Source organism: Heloderma suspectum, chromosome 8, assembly GCF_057233095.1.
Source record: "Heloderma suspectum isolate Gila_16-S chromosome 8, 16-S_ref, whole genome shotgun sequence".
In the NCBI taxonomy this organism is placed as follows: domain Eukaryota; kingdom Metazoa; phylum Chordata; class Lepidosauria; order Squamata; family Helodermatidae; genus Heloderma; species Heloderma suspectum.
The window spans coordinates 30,884,660-30,909,026 of NC_139465.1; the positions used below are offsets into that span (position 1 = coordinate 30,884,660).

Genomic DNA, 24,367 nt, shown 5'->3' on the forward strand with positions numbered 1-24,367 from the left:
GCCAGATCCATGGATATGAACACGGGGACAGGGAGGAGAAGGACTATAGTGTAGGGATGTACGAAACTCACCTTTGCTCTGTCCCTCCCCGCGGAATCCTCGACGGGGGGGAGGCAATCCGGTCCTCGCCCCCGGAATCCTCGATGGCCGGCTCTGCTCTGCGACCAGGGCCATCTGCAGCCGGATTTCCATCCGCGGACGGGCTGGTACAGACGCAAATGGCAGCTGCCATTTGCATCCAGCTAGACAGCCGTGATAGGCTACATAAGAATTTACGTAGCCTATCACAGCTAATGTAAAAACAAAAAACAAAACACACAGTGTACGTAAATGGCGGCGGCTACGGAGGCCGCCATTTGCGTTCCCTATTTTTCGCCGATTTATCTTACGTAAATATTTAGGTAAGATAAAATGGCGAAAAAAAGGGGAACACAAATAGCATAGTGGACACTATTTGCGTTCCTTTATTTTTCGCCGTTCTAGCCTATGTAAATATTTATGTCAGATAAGTCGGCGAAAAATAGGGAACACAAATGGCAGCCACCGTAGCTGCCGCCATTTGCATACGCTGCGTTTTTTTTTTTTGACGTTAGCCGTGATAGGCTACGTAAATTCTTACATAGCCTATCACGGTCCAAGGTTGGCAATGGCGGCAGCAGCAGCCCTGCCATGGCCGGCCAGGAGACCAGCTGCCGCTGGTGCCACCGCCGCCGCCACCACCGCCTCCGAATCTGCTGCCACCGCCGCTGAATCCGCTGCATCCACCCCAGGTAAGTGCTGTCCTGGGGGGATTCCACAGGGGGGTGGGGGGCAGGAGGCCGTTCTGCCACGGATTCCGGGGGGCCGGATTCTTTAGTTAGATCTCACTGGAATCCATGGTGGAATTCTCCACCATCCCTACTATAGCACTACATCTAATACTGCCATATGTGCAAAGCCTTTGCATCACACATTACCTTACCTACATGGAGGGGTGGGGTGCAGTGCAGGAAAAAAAAAGATGTTGATAATAATAATAACGATAAGAAGAAGTTTAGTTACACCATTTATTTTCATTATTATTATTTATTCATTTTAATATTCATTTATTAGAACTGCATTCAGTTCATTACTGATTCAGAACTAGTTCATTCATGTTTGTAATTCCTTTTCATTCATTGGGTTCAGTGGGAGATCCAGCCAGTGTTCTACTGACTGTTTCACCATATCCCATCCTGTTAGCATGGCATTTTCAGACTTTCTATTACACTTTCAAGGATTCGGCCATGGATAGATTTAACTGAAGATCCAGGTTTTAGAGTCACTTAAAATGTTGCAAATCCTATAAGGTTCCCATTGCTTTTAATGGGAGATCCAGGTAGCCTTCATTTGACTTTTGGAGTGGCGATAGTAATACTTACAAACCGAATTCTGAGGTGGTCTGAAGATTTATTTCAATTTCCTTTCCCTCATGTGATGATGTAGCGTCATTCACAGGGCCATTCTTCTGACAAAAAGACAGCTGTAGCATTGTTCATATGGGCATTAGGAACTCCCCTTTCAAAGTATGTGGTTGCTGGGTGCTTAGCTATGGCCTGGCTTTTCAAAGTGGAAAAAGAGGAGGAAAGAAGTCTTCAACTGCCTTATAATTCAATAATGTTCATCCCATTCTTCAGGAGGTTTCCTCCTATGACACCCTCTCCAGATTTGGAGAACTTGTCTGGTTGAGACTAGGGATGGGGGAGAATTTCTCCTCGAAACTTTGGGGGGCCGAGTGCCAACATATTCGGCCCCCTGAAGTAGTTTTGGGGAGAAATTCTCTGCCCCCCCGCCCCCCTCCGGGATGGGACTTACCTTTCCTGAATGTCCCTCCGGGCGGCGGGTCCCGGCGGCGGTTCGGCAGGTCTTCGACAGGGGCAGAGGCGGCAGCCAGTCTTTCGACCGGCTGCCGCCGCTGCCATTCCAATAAAAGTAAAAAAACAACAACACGCCCCCGTGATAGGCTACGTGACGATTAACATAGCCTATCACGGCTAGATTTGCAAAGTCAGCCGTGATAGGCTACGTAAATCATCATGTAGCCTATCACGGGTGACTTAAAAAAAAAAAAAAAAAAGCATGTACGGCTAATGGCGGCTCCCATAGGGAGCCGCCATTCGCGTTCCTTATTTGGTCGCTGTAGTCTACATAAAGATTACGTAGATTACGTATACTATGGGGAAAATAAGGGCAACGCTATTTGCGTTGCCCTTATTTTCGCCGTAGTCTACGTAAAGATTGACCGGGACATGTTTGGTAAGCAAAAAGGACATTCACATACATCCCTTGCTCTGCCTGGGGACCTAATTCAAAGGGCTTCCCCCAGGAAAATCTCTACTTGGAGACCTTTGAGGTAAGAGGGTCCTTTATGTTGGATAATGTCCCCCTTTGAGAAAACCCAGTTTTCTCAAGAGGAAATCTACAAAGCAGGGCATAAACTGGGAAACTTTCCCTGGCTGAGATTTCATTTTAATCGAAGGATTTGAAGCTGAAGAAGAATCTGAGGGCCAATGCTCACTTCTCCTTTAACCCAAGTATTATCAAGCTGGGTCCCCAGTGCTGGTTTATGGTCTGAACTTCACCAAATTATCTAGTGCTCTTCTACCACCGACTGACGGTTCTGAAAGGGGCTTTGGGGACTCATTGTAACTGCTCCCAGGCCCTATCTTGTGTTGGCTCCTGAATTATGGATTTCAAGCCTTTTTATTTTTATGCAGTGAAATATCCTCGGTTATTGAAATCTAAAGATGTTCTCTGCTTTGCCATGTGGAAAGAAATGGGTTGCTAAAATTGAATCATCACAGGGGTGCATGATCTTGCCTGCAAACATTTTGTTTTGATTACCATGGGTTATACAATTACTACTTAAAAAAAATAAAAATAAAAATAAAATAAAAATGAATATCAGGTCATTAGTGTATAATTGTAAATGCTTCCAGATATGCAGAGTCCTCCAGCAGAGAGCTCTGAGAGGATAAGCTCCTGGAGAGAAGTGTTTTTGTTTTTTTTCCTCTTGTGCCTGAGAAAGAAACCCCCAAGCACTGTGATTTTAAAAGCCTACTGCACTGCTGGATTGAATTTCCCTTGACACTCTTAACGCTTCACTTATTACTAAGACGATTCTGTAACATGAACTCCTTGCTCTCTTTTCACAGACAAATGATTTCATTTTTTTAAAAAAATCAAAAACAGGATTTGTGTGCGTGTGTGCGTGCGTGTGTGTGCATTGGGGAGATGCATCCTTTCAAGAGAACGAGGGTAGCATTATGAGTTTGGCTATGTCTTGATTACTGTAAACAGATTGATCACCTAGCAACTAATGGATAGTCATTGGCATATCATCATCATTAATATTAATATTATTCTTTGTTCCTTGATGGCTGGAAAGCTCTCTCCCATGCTTTTGGAGTAGGAATGGGTAAACGAGCTATGTTCAAGGTAGTAGGATTCTCCAAGCATCATCTTGCTGCTCAACTCGTGCCTGATTTCTGTTCATGTTTGTGATCACTGCTCTCTCTGCACAATTGGGAAAACTGCAGAAACTGAGCAGTGATCAAATGTGAAATTTGCACAAATTTGCACAAATTTCCAAATTTGTGCAACTTTCATCCATAGACTAAAATTGAGCTGATTTAGCCTATAGGGGAAATTTCCTCGATTTGGGAAAATTGTGCAAAATCAAACTGGGACCATTGTGCAAATTGAACGTCAGCACACACCCAGCAATTTGCAAACACTTTCAACTGACACGTGCTTGTGCTTGCAATCATGTTTGGGGCTTCAAACAGGGCATGCTCACAAGTTTTGTGAGCAAAAGTGAAATTTTCATACAGCCCTACTTTGGAGGGGAGGGACAGTGCTTGAGGGAGGGAAGGTGACTGCTGGAGGCAGTTTTCAGTTTGTACTGGACATGGACAGAAGCAGACCGTTTTCTACCTGGAGTTGGATAAGACTGAAGCATCCTTTGGGAAGGCAGCTCCTTCTTGGGGATTGAATGCAGCATTAGTAATTGTTCTCCCTGCTTTAAGAGTCTGCTTCCACTATGATCTACTACATTTGTAAATAAACAGATACTATGAAGGCCATTCAAAGAAAATAGAACCCTGTAGTGCTGCACTACTGCTTAGGACTGCTCAGGGATTGTGGGTGGGGGACCTAGCAATAAACTTTTAGCAAGATGGACACCAATAACATATCAAAGCTTAGCTTATTTTTAGTATTTCCCACCACCGTCATGAATATAATTAGACTAATGTAATAGGAGTGGCACACCCATAGCTTAACCACCCAGTAGATTTAGCCAGGACGTTGTTTGTTTTGGGCTATATCTCAGTGATGGGGTACAAATTGCTGCCTATGGTTTATACTGATTTTTGGTTTTCTTTTTCCTTTTATATTAATTGTGGATTTCTGTATTTGTGTATGTAAGTCTCCTTGAGGGTTTTGTTTGCGTTTTTTGCAGTGGGAATAGACACAAAGATTTAATTTAATCATAACAAACAACAACGGCGATAGCAGCACTGTAAGCACTGCGGTGGTAGAGCACAACAACATGACATTAATTGATCACATTTTTTTTTCTTGTTCTTCTTCTACGGAGTACATTCCCCCTTAAGATTGTCACATATTTCCAACCTAAAATGTTATTAGATCTTAATCTAACCCAATAACCCTAGATAAAAACAACAGATAACCTGAGTAAACAAATGACACACAAGCATGATGCTTTTCAACATTTCTTCATCCACAACTAAGGATGTCCGAGAATTCCGCCACGGATCTCGGTGAGGCCGAATGCCAGTGCATTCGGCCCCCTGAAATCTGTGGCGGAACAGCCTGCCCCCCCTGGCCCCCCACGGATCCCCCCCAGGATGAGACTTACCTGGGGCGGATCTTCCGGGTGGCGGCGGCAGCAGCTGCGGCGGCGGCGGCAGCTGGTCTTCTGACCAGCTGCCGCCGCTGCCATTTGTCTTGTAAAAAAAACAAAAAACAAAAAACGACATGATAGGCTACATGAAGATTTATGTAGCCTATCATGGCTGTGTTTGTTTGTTTTTTAAACCACGTACACAAATGGCGGCGGCTACAGGAGCCACCATTTGCGTTCCTTATTTTTGGCCATCTTAATTAGGGATGTACGAAAGTCACTTACCTGAACCCGAATGTTGATTTGCGGTGGGGGGGAGGCGCTCTGTCCCTCCCCCCGAAATTCTGGCCGCAGGGGAAGTGCCCCATCCCTCCCCCCCAAAATTCTGACCCGGGGGGGAGGCGCCCCGTCCCTCCCGCCGCAAATCTTGTCCTGCTGGGACTGCAAATGGCGGCAGCTGTAGCCGCCGCCGTTTGCATCCCTGCAGTCAGCTGTGATAGGCTACGTAAATGTTTACGTAGCCTATCGCGGCTGAGTGGAAAAAAAAAACACCCGCGCGTACGCAAATGGCGGCGCCCATGGGCGCTGCCATTTGCATTCCTTATTTTGGCCCGTCTAGTCTACATAAACATTTATGTAGACTACGGCGAAAATAAGGGGAATGCTATTTGCGTTCCCCTTATTTTCGCCATAGTCTACGTAAATGTTTATGTAGACTAGATGGGCCAAAATAAGGAACGCAAATGGCGGTGCCCATGGGCACCACCATTTGTGTACGGGCGGGTTTTTTTTTTCCACTCAGCCATTATAGGCTATGTAAACATTTACGTAGCCTATCACGGTGTTTTTTAAAAATCTAGCCATGATAGGCTACGTAGAGATTTACAAACAAACAAACAAAAAAAAGTGATAGGCTACGTAAAGATTTACGTTGCCTATTGCTTTTTTTTGTTTGTTTGTTTTAACTTGGAAATAGCGGCGGCGGCAGCTGGTCAGAAGACCGGCCGCCGCAACCGCTGCCGCCGAACCGCTGCCGAACTGCCGCCGGAGCCGCCGCCACCAGGGACATTTGCCAAAGGTAAGTCCCATCTCGGGACTACGTAAATATTTACGTAGGCTAAAATGGTGAACCAAAAAGGGATGCAAATAGCGCCCACTACGCTATTTGCATTCCCCTTTATTTTTGCCGTCATAGTCTACGTAAATATTTACGTAGATTAAGATGGTCAAAAATAAGGAATGCAAATGGTGGCGGCCGTAGCCGCCACCATTTGCGTATGCGGGTTTTTGTTTTTTCCCAGAGCCCTCCGCGGCCGGAAATCCGGCTGCGGACGGTTCTGGGCTGGGCTGGACCTGGCTGGCTGCTCCGCAGAGCTGCCATGGAGCACAGCCGGCCATGCAGGATTTCGGGGGGGAGGAACAGATCGCCTCCCCCCCCGTCGAGGATTCTGGGGGGAGGGACGGAACGCCTCCCCCCCACCATCAACATAATCCGCAGAAAGGTGACTTTTGTATATCCCTATCAACTGATTCAACATTCATTATCCATGTGTGACAAAGTCTGTGAACCTCTAGATAAAGTATCTGGTGGCAACCCCTTGAGCAGCAATGGCTTCAAGTAAACGTTCCCTGTAACAGTTGGTCAGTCTCTCACATCAGTTTCGAGGAATTTTGGCCCATTCCTCCTTACTTAATGGCTTCAGCTCGGGGATGTTTGAGTGCTTCCTTGCATGAACAGCTCACTTCAAGTCCTGCCACAAAATTGTGGTGGGGTTTAGGTCCAGACTTTGACTAGGCCATTCTAAAACATGAGATTTCTTCTTCCACAGCTGTCTTTTTGTAGATCTGCTTGAATGTTTAGGATCGTTGTCTTGTTGCATGACCCACTTTTGTTTCAGCTTCAGCTCACAGACTGATGACCTGACATTCTCCTCTAGAATCTTCTGATACATACACTGCAGAATTCATGGTTGTGTCAATGATGGCAAGCCATCCTGGTCCTGAGGCAGCAAAGCAGGCCCAAACCATCACATTCCCACCACCATGCTTGATGATTGGGATGAAGTTCTTCTGTTCGGACTCAGTGCTTGTTTTTCACCAAACAATGTTTCTCATTGATGCCAGAAAGTTCTATCTTTGACTGATCTGTCCACAGAACTTTGTTCCAGAAGTCTTGGGGACCATCTATGTGATCTTTAGCAAACTTCAGATGGACAGCAATGTTCTTTTTAGAGAGCAGAGGTTTCTTCCTGGCTATCCTCCTGTGAACACCATTCTTGTTTAGTCTGTTTCTGATTGTTGAGACATTAGCCAGGGTGAGAGTGGACTACTGATCCTTGGATGTTACTCTGGGGTTCTTTTTTACTTCCTGTATGATGTGCTGGTTTGTTCTTGGAAAGATTTTGGTAGGACAACCACTCCTGGGTAGAATGACTTTGGTCTTGAACCTTCTCCATTTATAGACTGTCTGTCTGACAGTAGATTGGTGGAGCCCCAAATCCTCAGAAATGGTTTTGTAACCCTTTCTAGACTGATGAGCAGCAATAACTACTTTTCCAAGGTCCTTGGAGATGTCTTTTGATCATGGCATGACGTGTTTCCACAGAACCGTATGGTGAAGACCAAACTCACGAAGTTTCTGATCTTTTATAGGGTGGGGCCTCCCAAACTCACCCCTGAAGATTGACATAATTAACACCTTATTCTAATTATTCCCTTTAATTGAGTGGATGCAACAAGGGGTTCACTTACTTTTGCACATAACCTGACTCTTGAGTGCTCATTGTTTACTTAATTTATACATCATTTTATTTCATAAGACATGGAATTGGTTAATATAAACCCTAATGGATATTTAGAAAAGGGCTGGTTTTGATTCACAAAGGCTATCATGGTACAACTATGGAATTTCTATAATTAGCATTAGGGCTCACAAACTTTTTCTTCCCCCTGTATCTCTAAGGGCAATCATTAGGGGAGATACATCTGTAAGGTGAGAATTCCTAAATTGAAGAGAAGGTATGTGTGTGAGTGTGTGTGAGGAGACTAGATATCACTAACCACACACTCGATCACTCTTGGAAAAAGTAAAAGAAAAGCTATTCATAAGCCATTTGCTGTCATGAGCAATGTAATGTTAGAGGTATAGAGATTGCGAGCTCACAAAAGACTGGTTCTTCTCTGACATGAAATGGAAAAAAATGCACTTCCCAATATTCCATTTCAGAGGAGGGAAGGACTGATCTTGTGCAAGTTCTCTGCTACAATATTCCTAGTACATAGGAAGAGCTCTGCCCTGTATTTTGCATGACACCTGCGAGAATTTCCATGTCTGCACAACTATTAAAGGTGCAGGAGCTCTGTGCTCTTTTGCAGTGGGCCACCCTAAAAACAAAGCCAAATAAATACAGTGAGCAGTGCCAGCCCACTATTTTTCTCTGCCTAGAGCCCAGTTCCCTACCCCTTTAGGGCCAATATGTGCTGCACTATTTTGACACCAATTCATTCCTTCATCTATGCTCCCTCCCACTCTTGGTTCCATCTGAAGCAGGTCAATTCACTCTGCTTATGGCAGGGATGGTCCTGAATAAGAGTATTTAAGCATGCAATCCTATGTATGTTCAGACAGTAACAAGTCCTACAACTCCCAGCATGCCTGGAGGATGCTGGGAGTTGTGGGACTTTTTTCTGCCTAACATGAATAAGATTCCATCATAAGAGAACTATATAAGAGAAGCTCAGGAGTGGTAGTTCAGGAATGGGTCTTTTCATAGAGCCACATTTATGAAACGGTCTTCCCAAGGAAGCTCACCTTGTGGAGCCACTGGCATCTTTTTGGTACCAGGGGAAGATGTACTTATTTTCTCAGGCATTTGGACAGTAGTTATGGTTCAATTGTTGTGGGGTCCTTTTGTGGTATTCTTTCTAAGTGGTGGGTGAGATTTTGTGTAGTGCGGATGAATTGCATTTGCATTGCATCGTTTTTATATTAAGTTTTTGTGGTGCTTATTTTTCTTTGTATTGTTGTGCTGGTTATGGTTGATATTAGAATTGTGCACAAATGGCTTCTCAAAATTATCCAGCCTATTTGTGGGCAGAGAAATTGGGGGGGGCAATTTCACTGAATTTGTCTAAGTGGAAAAGTAATTATCCAACAGTTTCTTGCAGATAAGGCTCACTATTGGCAGGGCTTGTAGCCAATAGTCCATCCGTCCATCCTCCCTCCCTCCCTCCCCTCCCCTCCCCTCCCCTCCCCTCCCCTCCCCTTCCCTTCCCTAATCATTTTTGTTTTATTGCACTGCTCCTAGAAGTGGCAACAGGATCAACAATGTTGAGGCTTCCACTTTTCTGAGGCAGAATTTTGAAGTACTTTTGGTGGTATTCTTGAGCTTACCTAATCACTGTGAGGGAGCTGGGGGGCTGTCTGTGTTTTCTTTCTCTATTACACATCTTCGCATTGCTCTGTAGCCTCCGAGGTCACCTGCCCTTCCTGAACTAAAACAAAAACAAAAAATTACAAAACATGGGAGGAATTGCCTCATGATGTCTTCTTCATGATAGCTTTAATTGAAGTATGGGAAGCTGAGGAGGCTACAGGCTGCCAGAAACATGACTGTACAATGAATATCTGTACACTCCATAGGGATGGCAGAGAAATCTGCCACAGACTCCAGTGAGGCCAAATTCTTTACAATCCGCCCCCCCAGAGTCCATGGTGGAATGGAATATCCCCCTGCCACCCCGCGGAATCCCCCCCTGACAGACCCTACCTGGTCATCAGCAGGTCCGGTCTGTCCAGCTGCCCTCTGCTGTCCGCCGCTACTGGTCTTCGGACACAAATGGCATCCGGCGTAGCAGACACCATTTGCGTCCCCTGCCTTTGCCGTGATAGGCTACATAAATCTTTACGTAGCCTATCACAGCAAAAGGAAGGGATGCAAACGGCTTAGCAGACGCCATTTTCATCCCTGTCTTTTGCCATCATAGGCTACGTAAAGATTTATGTAGCCTATCACGGCAAAGGCAGGGGACACAAATGGCATCCCCTAAGCTGGACGCCATTTGCGTCCGAAGACTGGCTGCGGCCGGAAGTCCGGCAGCAGCTGGGGAGAATTCTGGGAGGAGGGATGGATCGCCTCCCCCCCACCACGGACGCCCGCCCGCGGAACCAGGTAAGGGATTCGCACATCCGTAACACTCCATGGCCACCTCATAAGTAAATTAAGGTCCATGGCCGCCTCATGAGTAAAGTAAGCACTAGAACCCCAAACCCAACCAATGATAATTTTTCCAAAATTTCTTCTCTGTTGAATTTCATCTCGAAAGCAATTAGTTCCCTATTGAATTGAATGGGAATGTTAAAAAAAAAATTGGGATACATTTTTGGCACAGCACTAGGTTATATTGAATTTGGGTTGTCTTTAACATTAATTATGGATTTCTGTATTTATGTGTTTAAGTTAGGGATATTGGAGAATTCCACCAGAGGCTCAAATGAGGCTGGATTCTTTGGAATCCAGCCTCCGGAATCTGCGGCGGAAGGGATCACTTACCTCCGCTCCAGGAGGATTGCAGGCGGAATGGCAAACTGGCTCCAGACCACTGGCGATATGGTAATGGTGGCTGCCATTACCATATTGCCAGAGGTACGGAGCCAGTGTGCAGCTCTGTGGAATCCTGCCAGAGCGGAGTTGCTCCAGAAGATTCCAGGGGGGAGGAACAGATCACCTCCCCCTCCCCCAGTGGAAAAGACAACAGAATGGACGGTAAGTAATCCATCCATCCCTAATTTAAGTTGCGTCAAGATTGCTTTTTTGCATTGGGAAGTGATGCACAGATGATGATGATGATGATGATGATGATGATGATGATAATGCTCAGCTGCATTTTCTTTGAACACATACTGTTTCAAGAGAAGCATCCGTATAGTTACACATGTTCTCAATCACATTCATGTAGCTCTAACTTTCCTCTCTGTGTTTTGCCATCTCTTTCTTTTCTTCCAGCTATTATTAAAACGGCTCTTTCAAACATGGACCGGGAAGCCAAAGAGGAATACACTGTTGTAATCCAAGCAAAAGATATGGGTGGGCACATGGGTGGACTGTCTGGAACCACCACTGTGACAATTACACTGACTGACGTCAATGACAACCCTCCAAAATTTGCACAGAGTAAGTGGTGCCACTGGTGCATGCTTTCCTTGTTGGTTTTCATGAGACATCACTGGAGTGCTTCTTAGTGTGTTCTGTTTATTTATTGAAAGAGACAAGGTTTGTTGCTTGCATAAAACGAGTCATATTTTGGAGTGCAAGGAAGCAGATCAAGGTTGTTCGATCATTCACTATATATGCAGGGAAGTCATGTTTGTGACCCTGTGGTTTTGTTATCTTTCTCACTATGTCTTTCTGCTACCATTTGTTGTGCCTCTGTTTGGGATGGAGGAGGACACAGAACATTCCAACCTGGGAGTGTTTGGGGAGGGGCCCAGCTCATGGGCAGGCAGAAGACATCTGCAACTTGACCCAGCTGGCCTCACTTATCAAGCAGTCTCTGCATAAAAGACAAGCCTCAAAACCAGTTCAGGTGCTGGAAGCAATTGTTGATGCTCATCCATAGCAGGAAATGTTCCTGCCAGCTCCTGGACCCAGCTCTGGTTATCCTCAAACCCAGAATGACTCCAGCTATTCTTCAGCATGTCCCTATATCTGTTTTTGTTTTCCTTGGGTTCAGACTGATACTCTTGGCTTCTTGACCTTAGACTGTTTAATAAGTAATCCTAGCGGCTGCTGATTACTCAGCTTGAGTAATTTATGACACCATTTTTCCATCTTGCACAAACAGTTGAAGGTCCTAATGTTACTGCCCCTCTTCCTAGATTCTCCGATTTGCTCCTCTTTTCTCCACAACTGCTTCTGTGCTCTCAGTTGCCATCATTGCTTTCCCCAGTCACAGTTCCATTCCAGTTGCTGTGTTCTTCATTATTCCTGAAGCAATTAGTGCCCTTGGGTATCGATTGACCTGTGCAACCTCCAAACTTCACAGTACACCTCTACAGTACCCATTAGGAACATAGAAAGCTGCCTTGGCAATGTCTACACTAACTGGCAGTGTCTCTAGAGTCTAGGGTTTCAGTGAGCTTGTAGCTCTTCTACTATTCCACATAAATTGTGCCTTTTCAGTGTAGCTGGGAATCCTTTCAGGCAGGAGTCTTCCAATCCTGAGCCATACTTTGAGATGCCAAGGATTGACCCTGGGAGGCTTTGCATGCGAAGCATGGGCTCTCAGAACTGAGCTATGGCCTTTCCCCACTTTGGCTGATGGTCATGAAGACACACTTCGTATGTTGTAAAATCTTGCCAAGCACCTTGGTGCACAGAATAGTGCAGAGGTAATAATGTCTGCACTGTGGCAAGTCTATGTTGACTGCTACAGTTTTTCAGCCATGATTCACCTGAGCGGGTTGAATGCTAGGCCTACTGTGCTGAGCTGGGGAGCAGCAGCGGTCAGTGTGGGCATGCGCCAAGCCCAATGTTACTTCCACCATGGCACCAGGAATGTTCAAATATCCACTTATTACATTTCCATCCTGCCATTCCTCCAAAGAGCTCCAAGTGGTTTACATGCTCCTCTTCCCCTCATTTTATCCTCAACAACCCTGTCATGTAGGTTAGGTTGAAAGAGACGGGCTGGCCCAAGATCACCCAGTGAGCTTCATAGATGAATGAGGATTTGAAACTCAATCTTCGATAAGAATGGACAGACTCATCCCAACTCATGTGCCACTCGCCAGACCCCCACGGGCCGCCTGACACTGTTCTCCATGCATGGCCCACAGGTGCCCATCAGAAAGCATGTGGCCTCCTGTTCCCTCACTGAGCTGCCATTTAATGCAAAATGGCAGCTTGGCTGGCCTCCCCCTCCCCCAGGGCCATTTTATGAAAATGGCAGCTGTAAAGTGACAATTTGTGCAAAATTTAGACCATTTATGCCTGTAATTTTGCATAAATGGGCTGCTTTATGGCCACCATTTATGTAATATGGCCTTTTACAAAAAGGAGGGGGGAAGCCACCATTTTGTGGCTTGGTGAGGGAGCAGGGATCCCCATACTTCCCCAGCTTGGCACACACCGAGTTGGGTAAGTGTGGGGATCCGCAGACTGGCATCCAGGAGGAGGGTGTAAGCCAGCAAGAAATTGCTGGGCCTCAAGCCCCAATCAGATACCCATGACATCCCTAATCTTCACACTCCCAGTCTAGCACAATGCTTACTCCACACAGGCACTCAAATAGATTATTGCACAAGGGCTAATTAGTATTTTATAGTGGATATTCATATATGTAGGTTCTTAAAGGCCATTACATTATTGGGCTGGGATGGGATCCATCTGACTCAGCTCAACATTATTTTATGGGATTTAAGGTTTATTAAAGCAATAACAACATGTGATCACCAATCTAAGTTAGGGAAAATATATCTCTATCTCTATATAACCTTTTTGTGATTTTTGTATCCCTTCCTTCTCCTCTTCCTGCCATGTCTCTCCTACCCACACTCCATTTCTTATTTGTTGCATTGGTTTTCCCAGTGTTTTCAGGGCCACTTTGGATTACCCTTATAGCTTGAGAGCTGATGGGTGACACAGCCTCCAAAACATACATGTGTAGTTGATGAAAGACATAAAGAAATGACTAGTTGGAGATGAGAGGAGAAATAAAAGTGTATAAGTCTGGATCAAGTTAATTGTTGATCTTTAATTCAAAATCCATATTTACTGTGAGGGTTCCAGTGTATGTCATGCTGGGTTAAGTTAAAATAATTTGATATCCTGCTGAGCTGTTCTGCAGTGCTTTGTAATCTGCATGAAAGGGTGGAGTAGGGGAGAGGGAATTTTAATGAGGAATGATTTTATTTAAAATAGTTGTATTCTAATAGAATTTTCTAATACAGCCATCTACTATGTTAGTTTATCTTTCTCTCCTATTTTTACCAGGAAATTAACATGTGGGCATATATTGAGGTTCACCTATATTATAAAATGTGTTAATTGTGCATTATCATTATCATTATTTAAATAAAGCAATAGTTTAAGTGCCTATGGCACTTATTTGCACAAAATTACCCTGTTACTCTGGGCTGCCATTAGGGATGTACGAAAGTCACTTACCTTTTGAAAGGGTGACATTTGCAGGGGGAGGAGGAGCTCTGTCCCCCCCCCCTGAAATTCTGTCTGGCCGGCTCCGCTCTGCGGAGATTCCGCAGAGCAGCGGGCCAGGGCCGCCCGCAGCTGGACATCCGGCCGCTGGGCAGCCTGCAGGGATGCAAATGGCACCTGCTGTAGCCGCCGCCATTTGCGTCCCTGTATTTTGCCGTGATAGGCGTCGTAAATATTTACATAGCCTATCACAGCAAGCAAAACAACAACAACAGCGGACGCAAATGGCGGTTGCTACGGCAGCCGCCATTTGCGTTCCCTTTTTTCACCGTTTTAGCCTATGTAAATATTTACGTAGGCTATTATGGTGTGGGGGGGGAAGGAACGCAAATAGCACCCACTACACCATTTGAGTTCCTTTTTTTTCGCTGTAATAGCCTACATAAATATTTACGTAGGCTAAAATGGCGAAAAATAGGGAACGCAAATGGCGGCGGCCGTAGCCGCCGCCATTTGAGTCCGCTGTTTTTTTTTTGCTTGCCGTGATAGGCTACATAAATACTTTTGTAGCCTATCACAGCCTCCACAGGGATGCAAATGGCGTCCCTGCGTTAGCCGTGATAGGCTACGTAATTATTTACGTAGCCTATCACGGCTATGATGAGGAAGCGAATGGCGGCTGCAGATGCGGCCGCCATTCGCAAATCAGCGCGGATGGCAGCAGGTAGGTGCTCTCTTTCGTGCGCCTTTCATGGGGGGGGGCGGGGGCTTCGTTCCACCACAGATTTTGGGGGACCGAATGCACTGGCATTCGGCCTCACCGAGATCTGTGGTGGAATTCTCTGACATCCCTAGCTGCCATCCCACAGCGACTGCATGATGTTTGGTATTTTATGACAGTTTCTTTCACACTGTGACCCACAGTTAACACACAAGTGACGGCAGTCATTTCACACACACACACACTGATCATACCATTACTATATTGAGTGATGAAAAAAACCTCCCATTTTAAGACCACAGGATTCCTGTAGCAATAAAGTAATTTTCAAGTGTTTCATAAGGCAATGCAGGACCAGGACAACATGGGGCATCTTTGCTGGTCCCATCTTCCCCATCTTAGGGGTGGACGAAACTCAGTTACCTGTCCTCGAAGTTTTTTGCGGTGGGGGGGAGGCGCTTCGCTGCTCCCCCCACGAAATTCAGGCCGGGGGGGAGGCTTCCCGCCACGCCCGGCCGAAATTCAGGCCGGGGAGGAGGCGCCTCGCCTTGCCCGTCCGCGAACTCAAAAGTTTTTTTTAAAAAAAATAAACGCCCCGGTGATAGGCTACATGACGATTCACGTAGCCTATCACGGCTAGATCTGCAAAGGGAAGGTAAGTCCCGTCCCGGGGGGGGGGCGGGGGGCGGGGGGGCAGAGGATTTCTCCCCGAAACTTCGGGGGGCCGAGCGCCAACGTGTTCGGCCCCCCGAACAAGTTTCGGGGAGAAATCCTCCGCCCCCCCGCCCCCCGCCCCCCCCCGGGACGGGACTTACCTTCCCTGAATGTCCCTCCCGGCGGCGGGTCCGGCTGGTGGTTTGTCCGGTGTTCAAGCAGGGCGGGAGCGGCAGCCGGTCTTTCGACCGGCTGCCGCCCCCGCCATTGCAATGAAAGAAAAAAAAAAAAATTCCCCTGATAGGCTACGTGACGATTCACGTAGCCTATCACGGCAAGATTTGCAAAGTCAGCCGTGATAGGCTACGTGAATCGTCACGTAGCCTATCACGGGTGACTTTAAAAAAAAAAAGTGTGTACGGATAATGGCGGCCCCCATAGGGAGCCGCCATTCGCGTTCCTTATTTAGTTGCTGTAGTCTACGTCAATGTTTACGTAGACTACGGCGAAAATAAGGGCAACGCAAATAGCGTTGCCCTTATTTTCGCCGTAGTCTACGTCAATGTTTACGTAGACTACGGCGAAAATAAGGGCAACGCTATTTGCGTTGCCCTTATTTTCGCCGTAGTCTACGTAAACATTGACGTAGACTACAGCAACTAAATAAGGAACGCGAATGGCGGCTCCCTATGGGGGGCCGCCATTCGCGTACGCGCTTTTTTTTTAAGTCACCCGTGATAGGCTACGTGACGATTCACGTAGCCTATCACGGGTGACTTAAAAAAAAAAGCGCGTACGCGAATGGCGGCTCCCTATGGGGGCCGCCATTCGCGTACGCGCTTTTTTTTTTAAGTCACCCGTGATAGGCTACGTGACGATTCAAGTAGCCTATCACGGCTGTCTTTCCAGATCTAGCCATGATAGGCTACGTGAATCGTCACGTAGCCTATCAGGGGACGTGTATTTTTTTTTTTTTTACTTTTGTGTTCGCGGCCGGGCGAGGCGGGAAGCCTCATCCCCAGCCTGAATTTCGGCCGGGCGAGGCGGGAAGCCTCCCCCCCCCAGCCTGAATTTCGGCTGGGCAAGGCGGGAAGCCTCCCCCCCCGGCCTGAACTTCGCGGGGGGAGCAGCGAAGCGCTCCCCCCCACCGCGAAAAAGCTGCGAGAAAAGGTAAGTGACTTTCGTTCACCCCTATTATCCATACGCCCTTTTTTTTTTTTTAAGTCACCCGTGATAGGCTATGTGACGATTAACGTAGCCTATCATGGCTGACTTTGCAAATCTAGCCATGATAGGCTATGTTAATCATCACGTAGCCTATCACCGGGGCGTTTTTGTTTTTTTTTCTTTGATTGGAATGGCGGCGGCAGCAGCCGGTCGAAAGACCGGCTGCTGCTCCCGCCCCGGACGAACACCCGCCGAACCGCCGGCCGGACCTGCCGCCGGGAGGGACATTTGGCAAAGGTAAGTCCCGTCCCGGGGGGGGTGCGGGGGGGTGCGGAGAATTTCTCCCCGAAACTTGTTCGGGGGGCCGAACACGTTGGTGCTCGGCCCCCCGAAGTTTCAGGGAGAAATTCTCCACCATCCCTAGATTTGGTCCTGAAAGACCAAAGAAAAGTATGGGTGCTTGGAGGGTAAGCTGTAAACAAGCACTCTTTGTGACACCATACAACATCATTGCTGATTACTAGTACAGGACATGTCTGTTAAGGCATCAGCTTCAACGTCCAATTTTCTGGCTTTCTCAAGTTTGAGCCAACATGACATAGCTTTAACCCCAATCTTAAACAAACAAGTTTGTTTGTTTTTTTGAAAATGGAATTTCCCTGGATTTGAAAAGATAATTTCTCCCCAAGCTACCTAGTGCTTTACCCACCAAAACTTAGCCACTGCTATCCCACATCATCTTACATTTTTAGGGGTACTGCCTCTGAACATGTAGGTTCCATTTAGTTATTATAGCTAGGCAATCCAAATCTACCAGAACATTTGTATTCTCATATGGAACTACTCATTGTAGTCATATGGGTACCCTGTGGAAAAAAAACTTAGGGCATTGCTCTTGAGGCAATAAGCATAGGAGATTGCACTGTTAGTCTGGCTAAAATGATATTCAGTGGGGAAAAAGATAAAGCCGTAAAACCTATGTAAAAGTTTAATACCCTGTATGAGTAAAAACCTTTGTGGAGTCTGGAAAGTAAGTAACATCCCAAACTACTATTATATCTCTCTGCCCCACGTGGATTTCTGACCCCCCCATTCCCACTCTTTCTCAACTCTCTTAAACAGAGCATATTTCCATGTAAGTGTGTATATATGGGTTGCAACCTGAATCTATGGTTTTACACTTCCCCTATCCATCACATCCCAAAAGAAAGAAAGGGAGGGAGGGAGGGAATGAGAAACCTTTTAAACCTCTGTTGCTGCCTTTAAATGCCACACTTTTGGATCTTTGTGAGAAGTTCTAATTTTCAGAAAGAAAAGATTCCTGTCCCTTTTTTCCTGTACATACCCACACCAACTTTCCCTTCATCACTCTTGCAGTCAAACATATACTGGATCAGAACATAGATAGGCTTTGGAACTTTTCAAGAGAAAATGAATGTTGTCCTCGTTTCCCCCATATCCCCCCCCAACCAACATGATTCTTAGCTGGGGATCAAAGCTGCAGTCCTATACCCACTTAACTAGGGGTGAAATAGAAATTCTGAAAAGGCATGTATAGGAATGCACTGTCAATCTGTGATCCCCCTCCCCAAGTTACAGCACGATACTTTTAAACATCTGATATTCAGTAACACATCTTTGGAAAGCTAAAAGTGAATTAATTTAAAGGTAATTGGGGAAAAGGAGAGAGTGAAACAAAGTAAAATTACTTTGCAATACTTTTTTTTTTTTTACAAGCAGGATGATGTGCATGGGCGTCTGCGCACGCGCACACACACAGACACACATAGAGATCTATACCAGCATTTCTTTAAAGCATTTACTTACTTTAAAATATTCAGGTCTGCTTTTCTTCCCTTTGCTTGCTCTATCCATGCCCACTAAACTTCCCAGCAGGCAATTTTCCCAGCAGATATCCCTGGCAAATGAGGCAGCCAGTGGTGTGTGTTTGTGTGTGTGTGTGTGTGTGTCTGCACACACACAGTGGTATCCATTGTGATTCCTCCCCAAACACCAGCTAACAGAAAAAAAAATGGCTGCCTCAATAAAAACAAGGCCCACAAAGCCTGCAGTAGGGATGGTGGAGGAATCCAGTTTGGGGGTGGAGCTTGGTGAGTTTTTGCCAGCTCAGCCCCCTGAATGCCAGATGGAAGATCCCTGAGCTTGCCTGACTCAGTGGGTGCCAAGTTGGGGAAACTTGCAGTTTCCCACTTGTTTTTGCTGCAAGCCAAAATTTGGTGCAAAAACTATTTACAAAAATCACGATTTGCACAAAATTGTGGCTGTAAATAGCACAATTTGCACAAAATTGCAGGCATACATGGTCTAATTAGACCATGTACACCTGCAATTTTACATAAATAGCATTATTTATGGCCATGATTTTGCGCAAATCGGGATTTCTGTAAATATCTATACCTGCAGTTGTGTGCAAAAACGAGGCTTGTGGCAAAAAAGAAGTTGCAAGGTCTCACTGGGTGGGCACTAGAGATGGACAAAAGTCCCTTACCTCGTCCCGCAGCTTTTTTTGGGGTCAGGGGGAGGCGTTTCGGTTCTCCCCCTGAAAATTCTTGGCGGGTAGGGAGGCACCCCGCCCCTTCCCACCGAAATTCAGGCCAGGGGGGAGGCGCCCCATCCCTCGCCGCTGAAATTCTGGCTTGGGAGGAGCGCCCCGTCTCCCCTGCCGCGAAAGAAAAAAGTTATGGGGAAAAAAAAAAAAAACACGTGATAGGCTATGTAACGATTTACATAGCCTATCATGGCTAGATTTTCAAAGTCAGCCATGATAAATCGTTAATATCATGATAAATTATATAGCCATGATAAATCGTTACGTAGCCTATCATAGGTGACTTTGAAAAAAAAAAGGGCGTACGCAAATGGCGGCGCCAATGGGTGCTGCCATTTGCGTTCCTTATTAGGGCACGGGTAGTCTACGTAAAGATTTACGTAGACTACCCATGTCCTAATAAGGAACGCAAATCGCAGTGCCCTTATTTTCGCCGTAGTCTACGTAAATCTTTACGTAGACTACAGGGACCAAATAAGGAACGCAAATGGCGGCTCCCTATGGGGGCCGCCATTTGCGTACGTGCTTTTTTTTCCCCAAAGTCACCCGTGATAGGCTACGTGATGATTAATGTAGCCTATCATGGCTGACTTTGCAAATCTAGCCGCGATAGGCTACGTTAATCGTTACGTAGCCTATCACAGGGGCGTTTTTGTTTTTTTTTACTTTTCTTGTAATGGCAGCTGCGGCAGCCGGTCAAAAGACCAGCTGCCACCCCCGCCCCTGACGAAGACATGCCGAACCACCACCGGGACCCGCCGCCGGGAGCGACATTCGTAAAAGGTAAGTCCCATCCCGGGGGGGGGCAGGGGAGAATTTCTCCCCGAACCTTAGGAGGACCGAATGGGTTGGCACTCGCCCCCCCGAAGTTTTGGGGAGAAATTCTCCCCCACCCCTACATTCTAAATCAACAGCTGATAAGAACTAGGGAGGCTTCTGTGTCTGTGTGGGTTTGTGGTGAGTTCCATTGACACTCATTACTTGTTAAAATTAGGGATGGCGGAGAATTTCTCCCCGAAACTTCGGGGGGCCGAGCGCCAACGTGTTCGGCCCCCCGAACAAGTTTTGGGGAGAAATCCTCCACATCCCCCCCGCCCCCCCGGGACGGGACTTACCTTCGCCGAATGTCCCTCCCGGTGGCTGGTCCGGCCGGCGGTTCGGCGGGTGTTCGAGCGAGGCGGGAGCGGCAGCCGGTCTTTCGACCGGCTGCCACCACCGCCATTGCAATGAAAGAAAGAAAAAAAAACGCCCCCTGATAGGCTACGTGACGATTCACGTAGCCTATCACGGCTAGATTTGCAAAGTCAGCCATGATAGGCTACGTCAATCGTCACGTAGCCTATCACGGGTGACTTAAAAAAAAAAAAAAGTGTGTACGGATAATAGCGGCCCCCATAGGGAGCCGCCATTCCCCTTCCTTATTTCGTCGCTGTAGTCTACGTAAAGGTTTACGTAGACTACGGCAAAAATAAGGGCAACGCTACTTGCGTTGCCCTTATTTTCACCGTAGTCTACGTAAACATTTACGTAGACTACAGCGACTAAATAAGGAACGCGAATGGCGGCTCCCTATGGGGGCCGCCATTAGCGTATGCGCTTTTTTTTTTTTTTAAAGTCACCCGTGATAGGCTACGTGACGATTGACGTAGCCTATCACGGCTGACTTTGCAGATCTAACCGTGATAGGCTACGTGAATCGTCACGTAGCCTATCAGGGGGCATTTTTTTTTTTTTTTAACTTTCGCGTTCACAGCCGGGCGAGGCGAGGCGCCTCCTCCCCGGCCTGAATTTCGGCCGGGCGAGGCGGGAAGCCTCCCCCCCGGCCTGAATTTCAGCCAGGGTGAGGCAGGAAGCCTCCCCCCCCAGCCTGAACTTCGTGGGGGGACCAGCGAAGCGCCTCCTCCCCACCGCGAACGTCCTTCGACGACAGGTAAGTGACTTTCGTCCACCCCTAGTTAAAATGCATATTTAAGAACAAAACAAAACAGAAATTTAAAAATCATATATAGTATTTCACCTACCCCAATACATGTGGAATAGGAAATCATCAACGTTTTAGTAAAAGAACAACAACAAAAACCCTTTGTTTGTTCCTTTCTTTTTTTCCTCCACAAATCCTGGGCAAAAAGGTCACCAACAGAAATTCACGGGTCGCCTTTTACAGAGGAAAGTGTCCCCCCCCCCTTAAACTACTTTCTCCCTCAATATTTCACCAATTGTCCTGAAATTTCCAGGGTATAAAATCAGCAGCTTTTATGGCAGCTTTATATTTCAGAAATATTGGGGGAACCATTTTGAATTTATGAAGGTTAGAACAACCCTCCATCCCATTATCATTTTACATGCTGGAATGTTTTTCTTTTTTTCTTTTTTAAGTGATGGGCCTTAGCAGTGGAGATGTCCTACAGCAAGGGTGGGCAATTTGTGGCACTCCAGATGGTTTGGCCTACAACTAACATCAGCCCTAGCCAGCATAGCAAACAGGGAGGGATTTGTAGGTCAAAGCATCAGGAGGGCTGCAAGTCTTACAACAACTTGTTGTTGTTGTTTGGCCTGAAAGGAGTGGTGTGTATGCAAAGTGTCACTAAAATCTCCCCATTACCTATTTCTCCACTTTCTGTCCTGCCTGTTCATGGTTTTGGTGGCAGTGGTGACTAGGAGCTGTGACTATGCTCCCCACCTCTGCTCATTACTTTTTTTCTTTCTGTCCTTGCATGGCAAGGCAAGCTACAATGCTTTCATTCTAATTTGGCTTCAGACATCATCGGGCAGTCAAATCTAATTGGCTGCAAGGTGTTCCCATGAAGATTGGAGACACTGCTTCTTGTCCTCACTCTGAATTGGCTTTGAAACAGGGAGCTTTGAATGGAGAGATGCAGAGGGGGCTAGAGCTACAACAACTGCTGTAATCAAGATCTGGGCTGGTTCCAAGATTGAGGGAGCCCGAAGCAAAAGTGTCCTGTCCTGTATCAGTGGACCTCCTCCAGGTCTCTTGTTGGCAGTAAATGTTGCCAACATGCTAAGTGCCCAGCAGCTGGGCCCTAGAGCCAACATTTTACATTTCCACAATTTAAATGGCAGATCCTTGAGCCTGACATTTCCCCCCTCCCAAAAAAAGGGGGCACAGGGGAGTCATAAGCAGTGGATCCTGCTGGAGAAGCTGCTCAAGCATGCTGTCAAGGCTAATTGATAAAGTAGAAGGCGAAATGCAGCTCTCTCACGCAGTAACTGATGCCAGCAGATTGCTTGCTGTTCCTTTGGAACATAGCTTAGCTGTAAGGGAAGAGCTGAGCTGAACCATGCTGAGAGCTAGTGTGTGTGTGTATGTGTGTGTGTGTATGCACATGTATGGCCAGGGTTGTGTGTGTGTGTGTGTGTGTGTGTGTAAACTTGAGGTTGAAGAGCTACAAGCTTAAACAGTGAGCTTGTAGCTCAGCCTCTTCTAGTATTCCATAGAAGTTATAAATTGTGTCTTTTCAGTATAGTTGAGAATCCTTTTGAATTTAATTTGTAAGTTCATATTGGTGACTACAGAGCATCATGAAGCAAAATGAGAATGAGGGCAATCCTTCCTTCCCTCATTGTTGTTTTTGCTTCATGATGTTGCCTTGTAGCCAATCAGAACCACAGCCAGTTCAGAGTGATGGCAACGATCCTGTCCAGAATGAAAAGAACATTCATTCCTGCCCTCATTCTGGTGTTGTGTAAGGAGAAAAGGGGTGAGGAATGGTGCTAACCAGTAGAAAGGAGCACAGCCACTGCTGCCAGAAAGTTTAGAGAACACTTTGTCCTGGCTTGCAATAAGGATGGATGAGAATTTCATTTCAGATTGGTTGTTATAAGAATTTACTACAGTTCATAAATTCTCCATATTCGGGGGGGGGGGGGATTTGAGATTAGTTGCATATTATGAGATGCAATGACAGAGTTGTGTTTATACATCAGATTGCCTTACATCTTTATTTGCTTTGTGAAATAGCAGAAGCCAATGTAATGTGACCTGTTCCTTAATGATGAAAAAATCTATAGATGAGACTTCTTCTATCATCCATATCACCATAATATGAAGAGACAGGTTTTTTTAGAAGCTGTGCAGGTAGTTCTAAATCTATAACTGGAGGTCCACTGTTGCGAGCTACTTAAGCTTTATAATTCTCTCAGAGATAGTTATACTCTTGTCAGAGGGTTTTTGCTCAAGACACGGAAATAAGTTAATATTTGATCTAGTTGATGAAGGAGACACATAAGGGTGAAGAAGCAAATATTCCTCTGCTCCTAATTGGTGAGCAATTTCCATGGAGGCTAACAGCTTAATAATGCCCATGCTTGCTTTTGAGGATAAAAATATGTAGGGGGATAATCTGTGTTAGTCTATGCTAGTCTGTTGGGTCAGATTTTTTAAAACATGCTTCCCTCTGCATCACATAATGCAAGTCACAGAAAATTGGTCAATGTGGCTGCCATTATGTTGTCAATCTTTGATTTGCAACAATTGACCATGTATTGGGGTTGATTCTCTCCACACCAGCACAACCACCCATCCAATCCCCTAACTTTCCTTCCCTCTCCTGTGATGAAAATCTCCCATTCTTCATGGTAAGAAACTTCACTTGAATGCCTTAATATGCATTAACTGAAGCCATATGCAGGGGTATAAGATAGCCTCCATATGGCATTTGCAATGCATAGACCAGCCCTCCACTGTCAATTTTAGAATAACAAAATATTGGCTAAGTAGTGCACAATGAATCCATTATGAAACAGTTGCCCTAATACTCAACACTATATGCTAAGACTGTAGGATGCTCATAATTTGAAAGGCCACTACTAGGGATGGCAGAGAATTCCGCCACGGATCTCGGTGAAGCTGAATGCCAGTGCATTCGGCCCCCCGAAATCTGTGGCAGAATGGCCTGCCACCCCCCGCCCCCCGCAGATCCCCCCTGGGACGAGACTTACCTGGGGCAGATCTTCCGGGCGGCGGCAGCTCCGGTGGCGGCAGCTCCGGTGGCGGCTGTGGCGGCAGTGGCTGCAGCGGCTGGTCTTCTGACCAGCTGCCGCCGCCATTTGCAGTTCCTTATTTTTGGCCGTCTTCATCTACGTAAATATTTACGTAGACTAAGACGGCGGAAATAAGGGGAACGCAAATAGCGTAGCGGATGCTATTTGCGTTCCCCTTATTTTGGCCGTCTTTGTCTACGTAAATATTTACGTAG

At 46.3% G+C, this 24,367-nt stretch overlaps 1 protein-coding gene across 1 annotated transcript in view; it reads left to right on the forward strand.

The window, feature by feature from the left end:
- Positions 1-24,367, forward strand: part of CDH8 (cadherin 8) — a 455,531-nt gene that overhangs the window by 240,989 nt on the left and 190,175 nt on the right. The window contains exon 4 of the mRNA XM_084813265.1: positions 10,891-11,058. Within this exon, the coding sequence (XP_084669391.1) occupies positions 10,891-11,058 (168 nt within the window). The remainder of the gene's footprint in view (positions 1-10,890; positions 11,059-24,367) is intronic.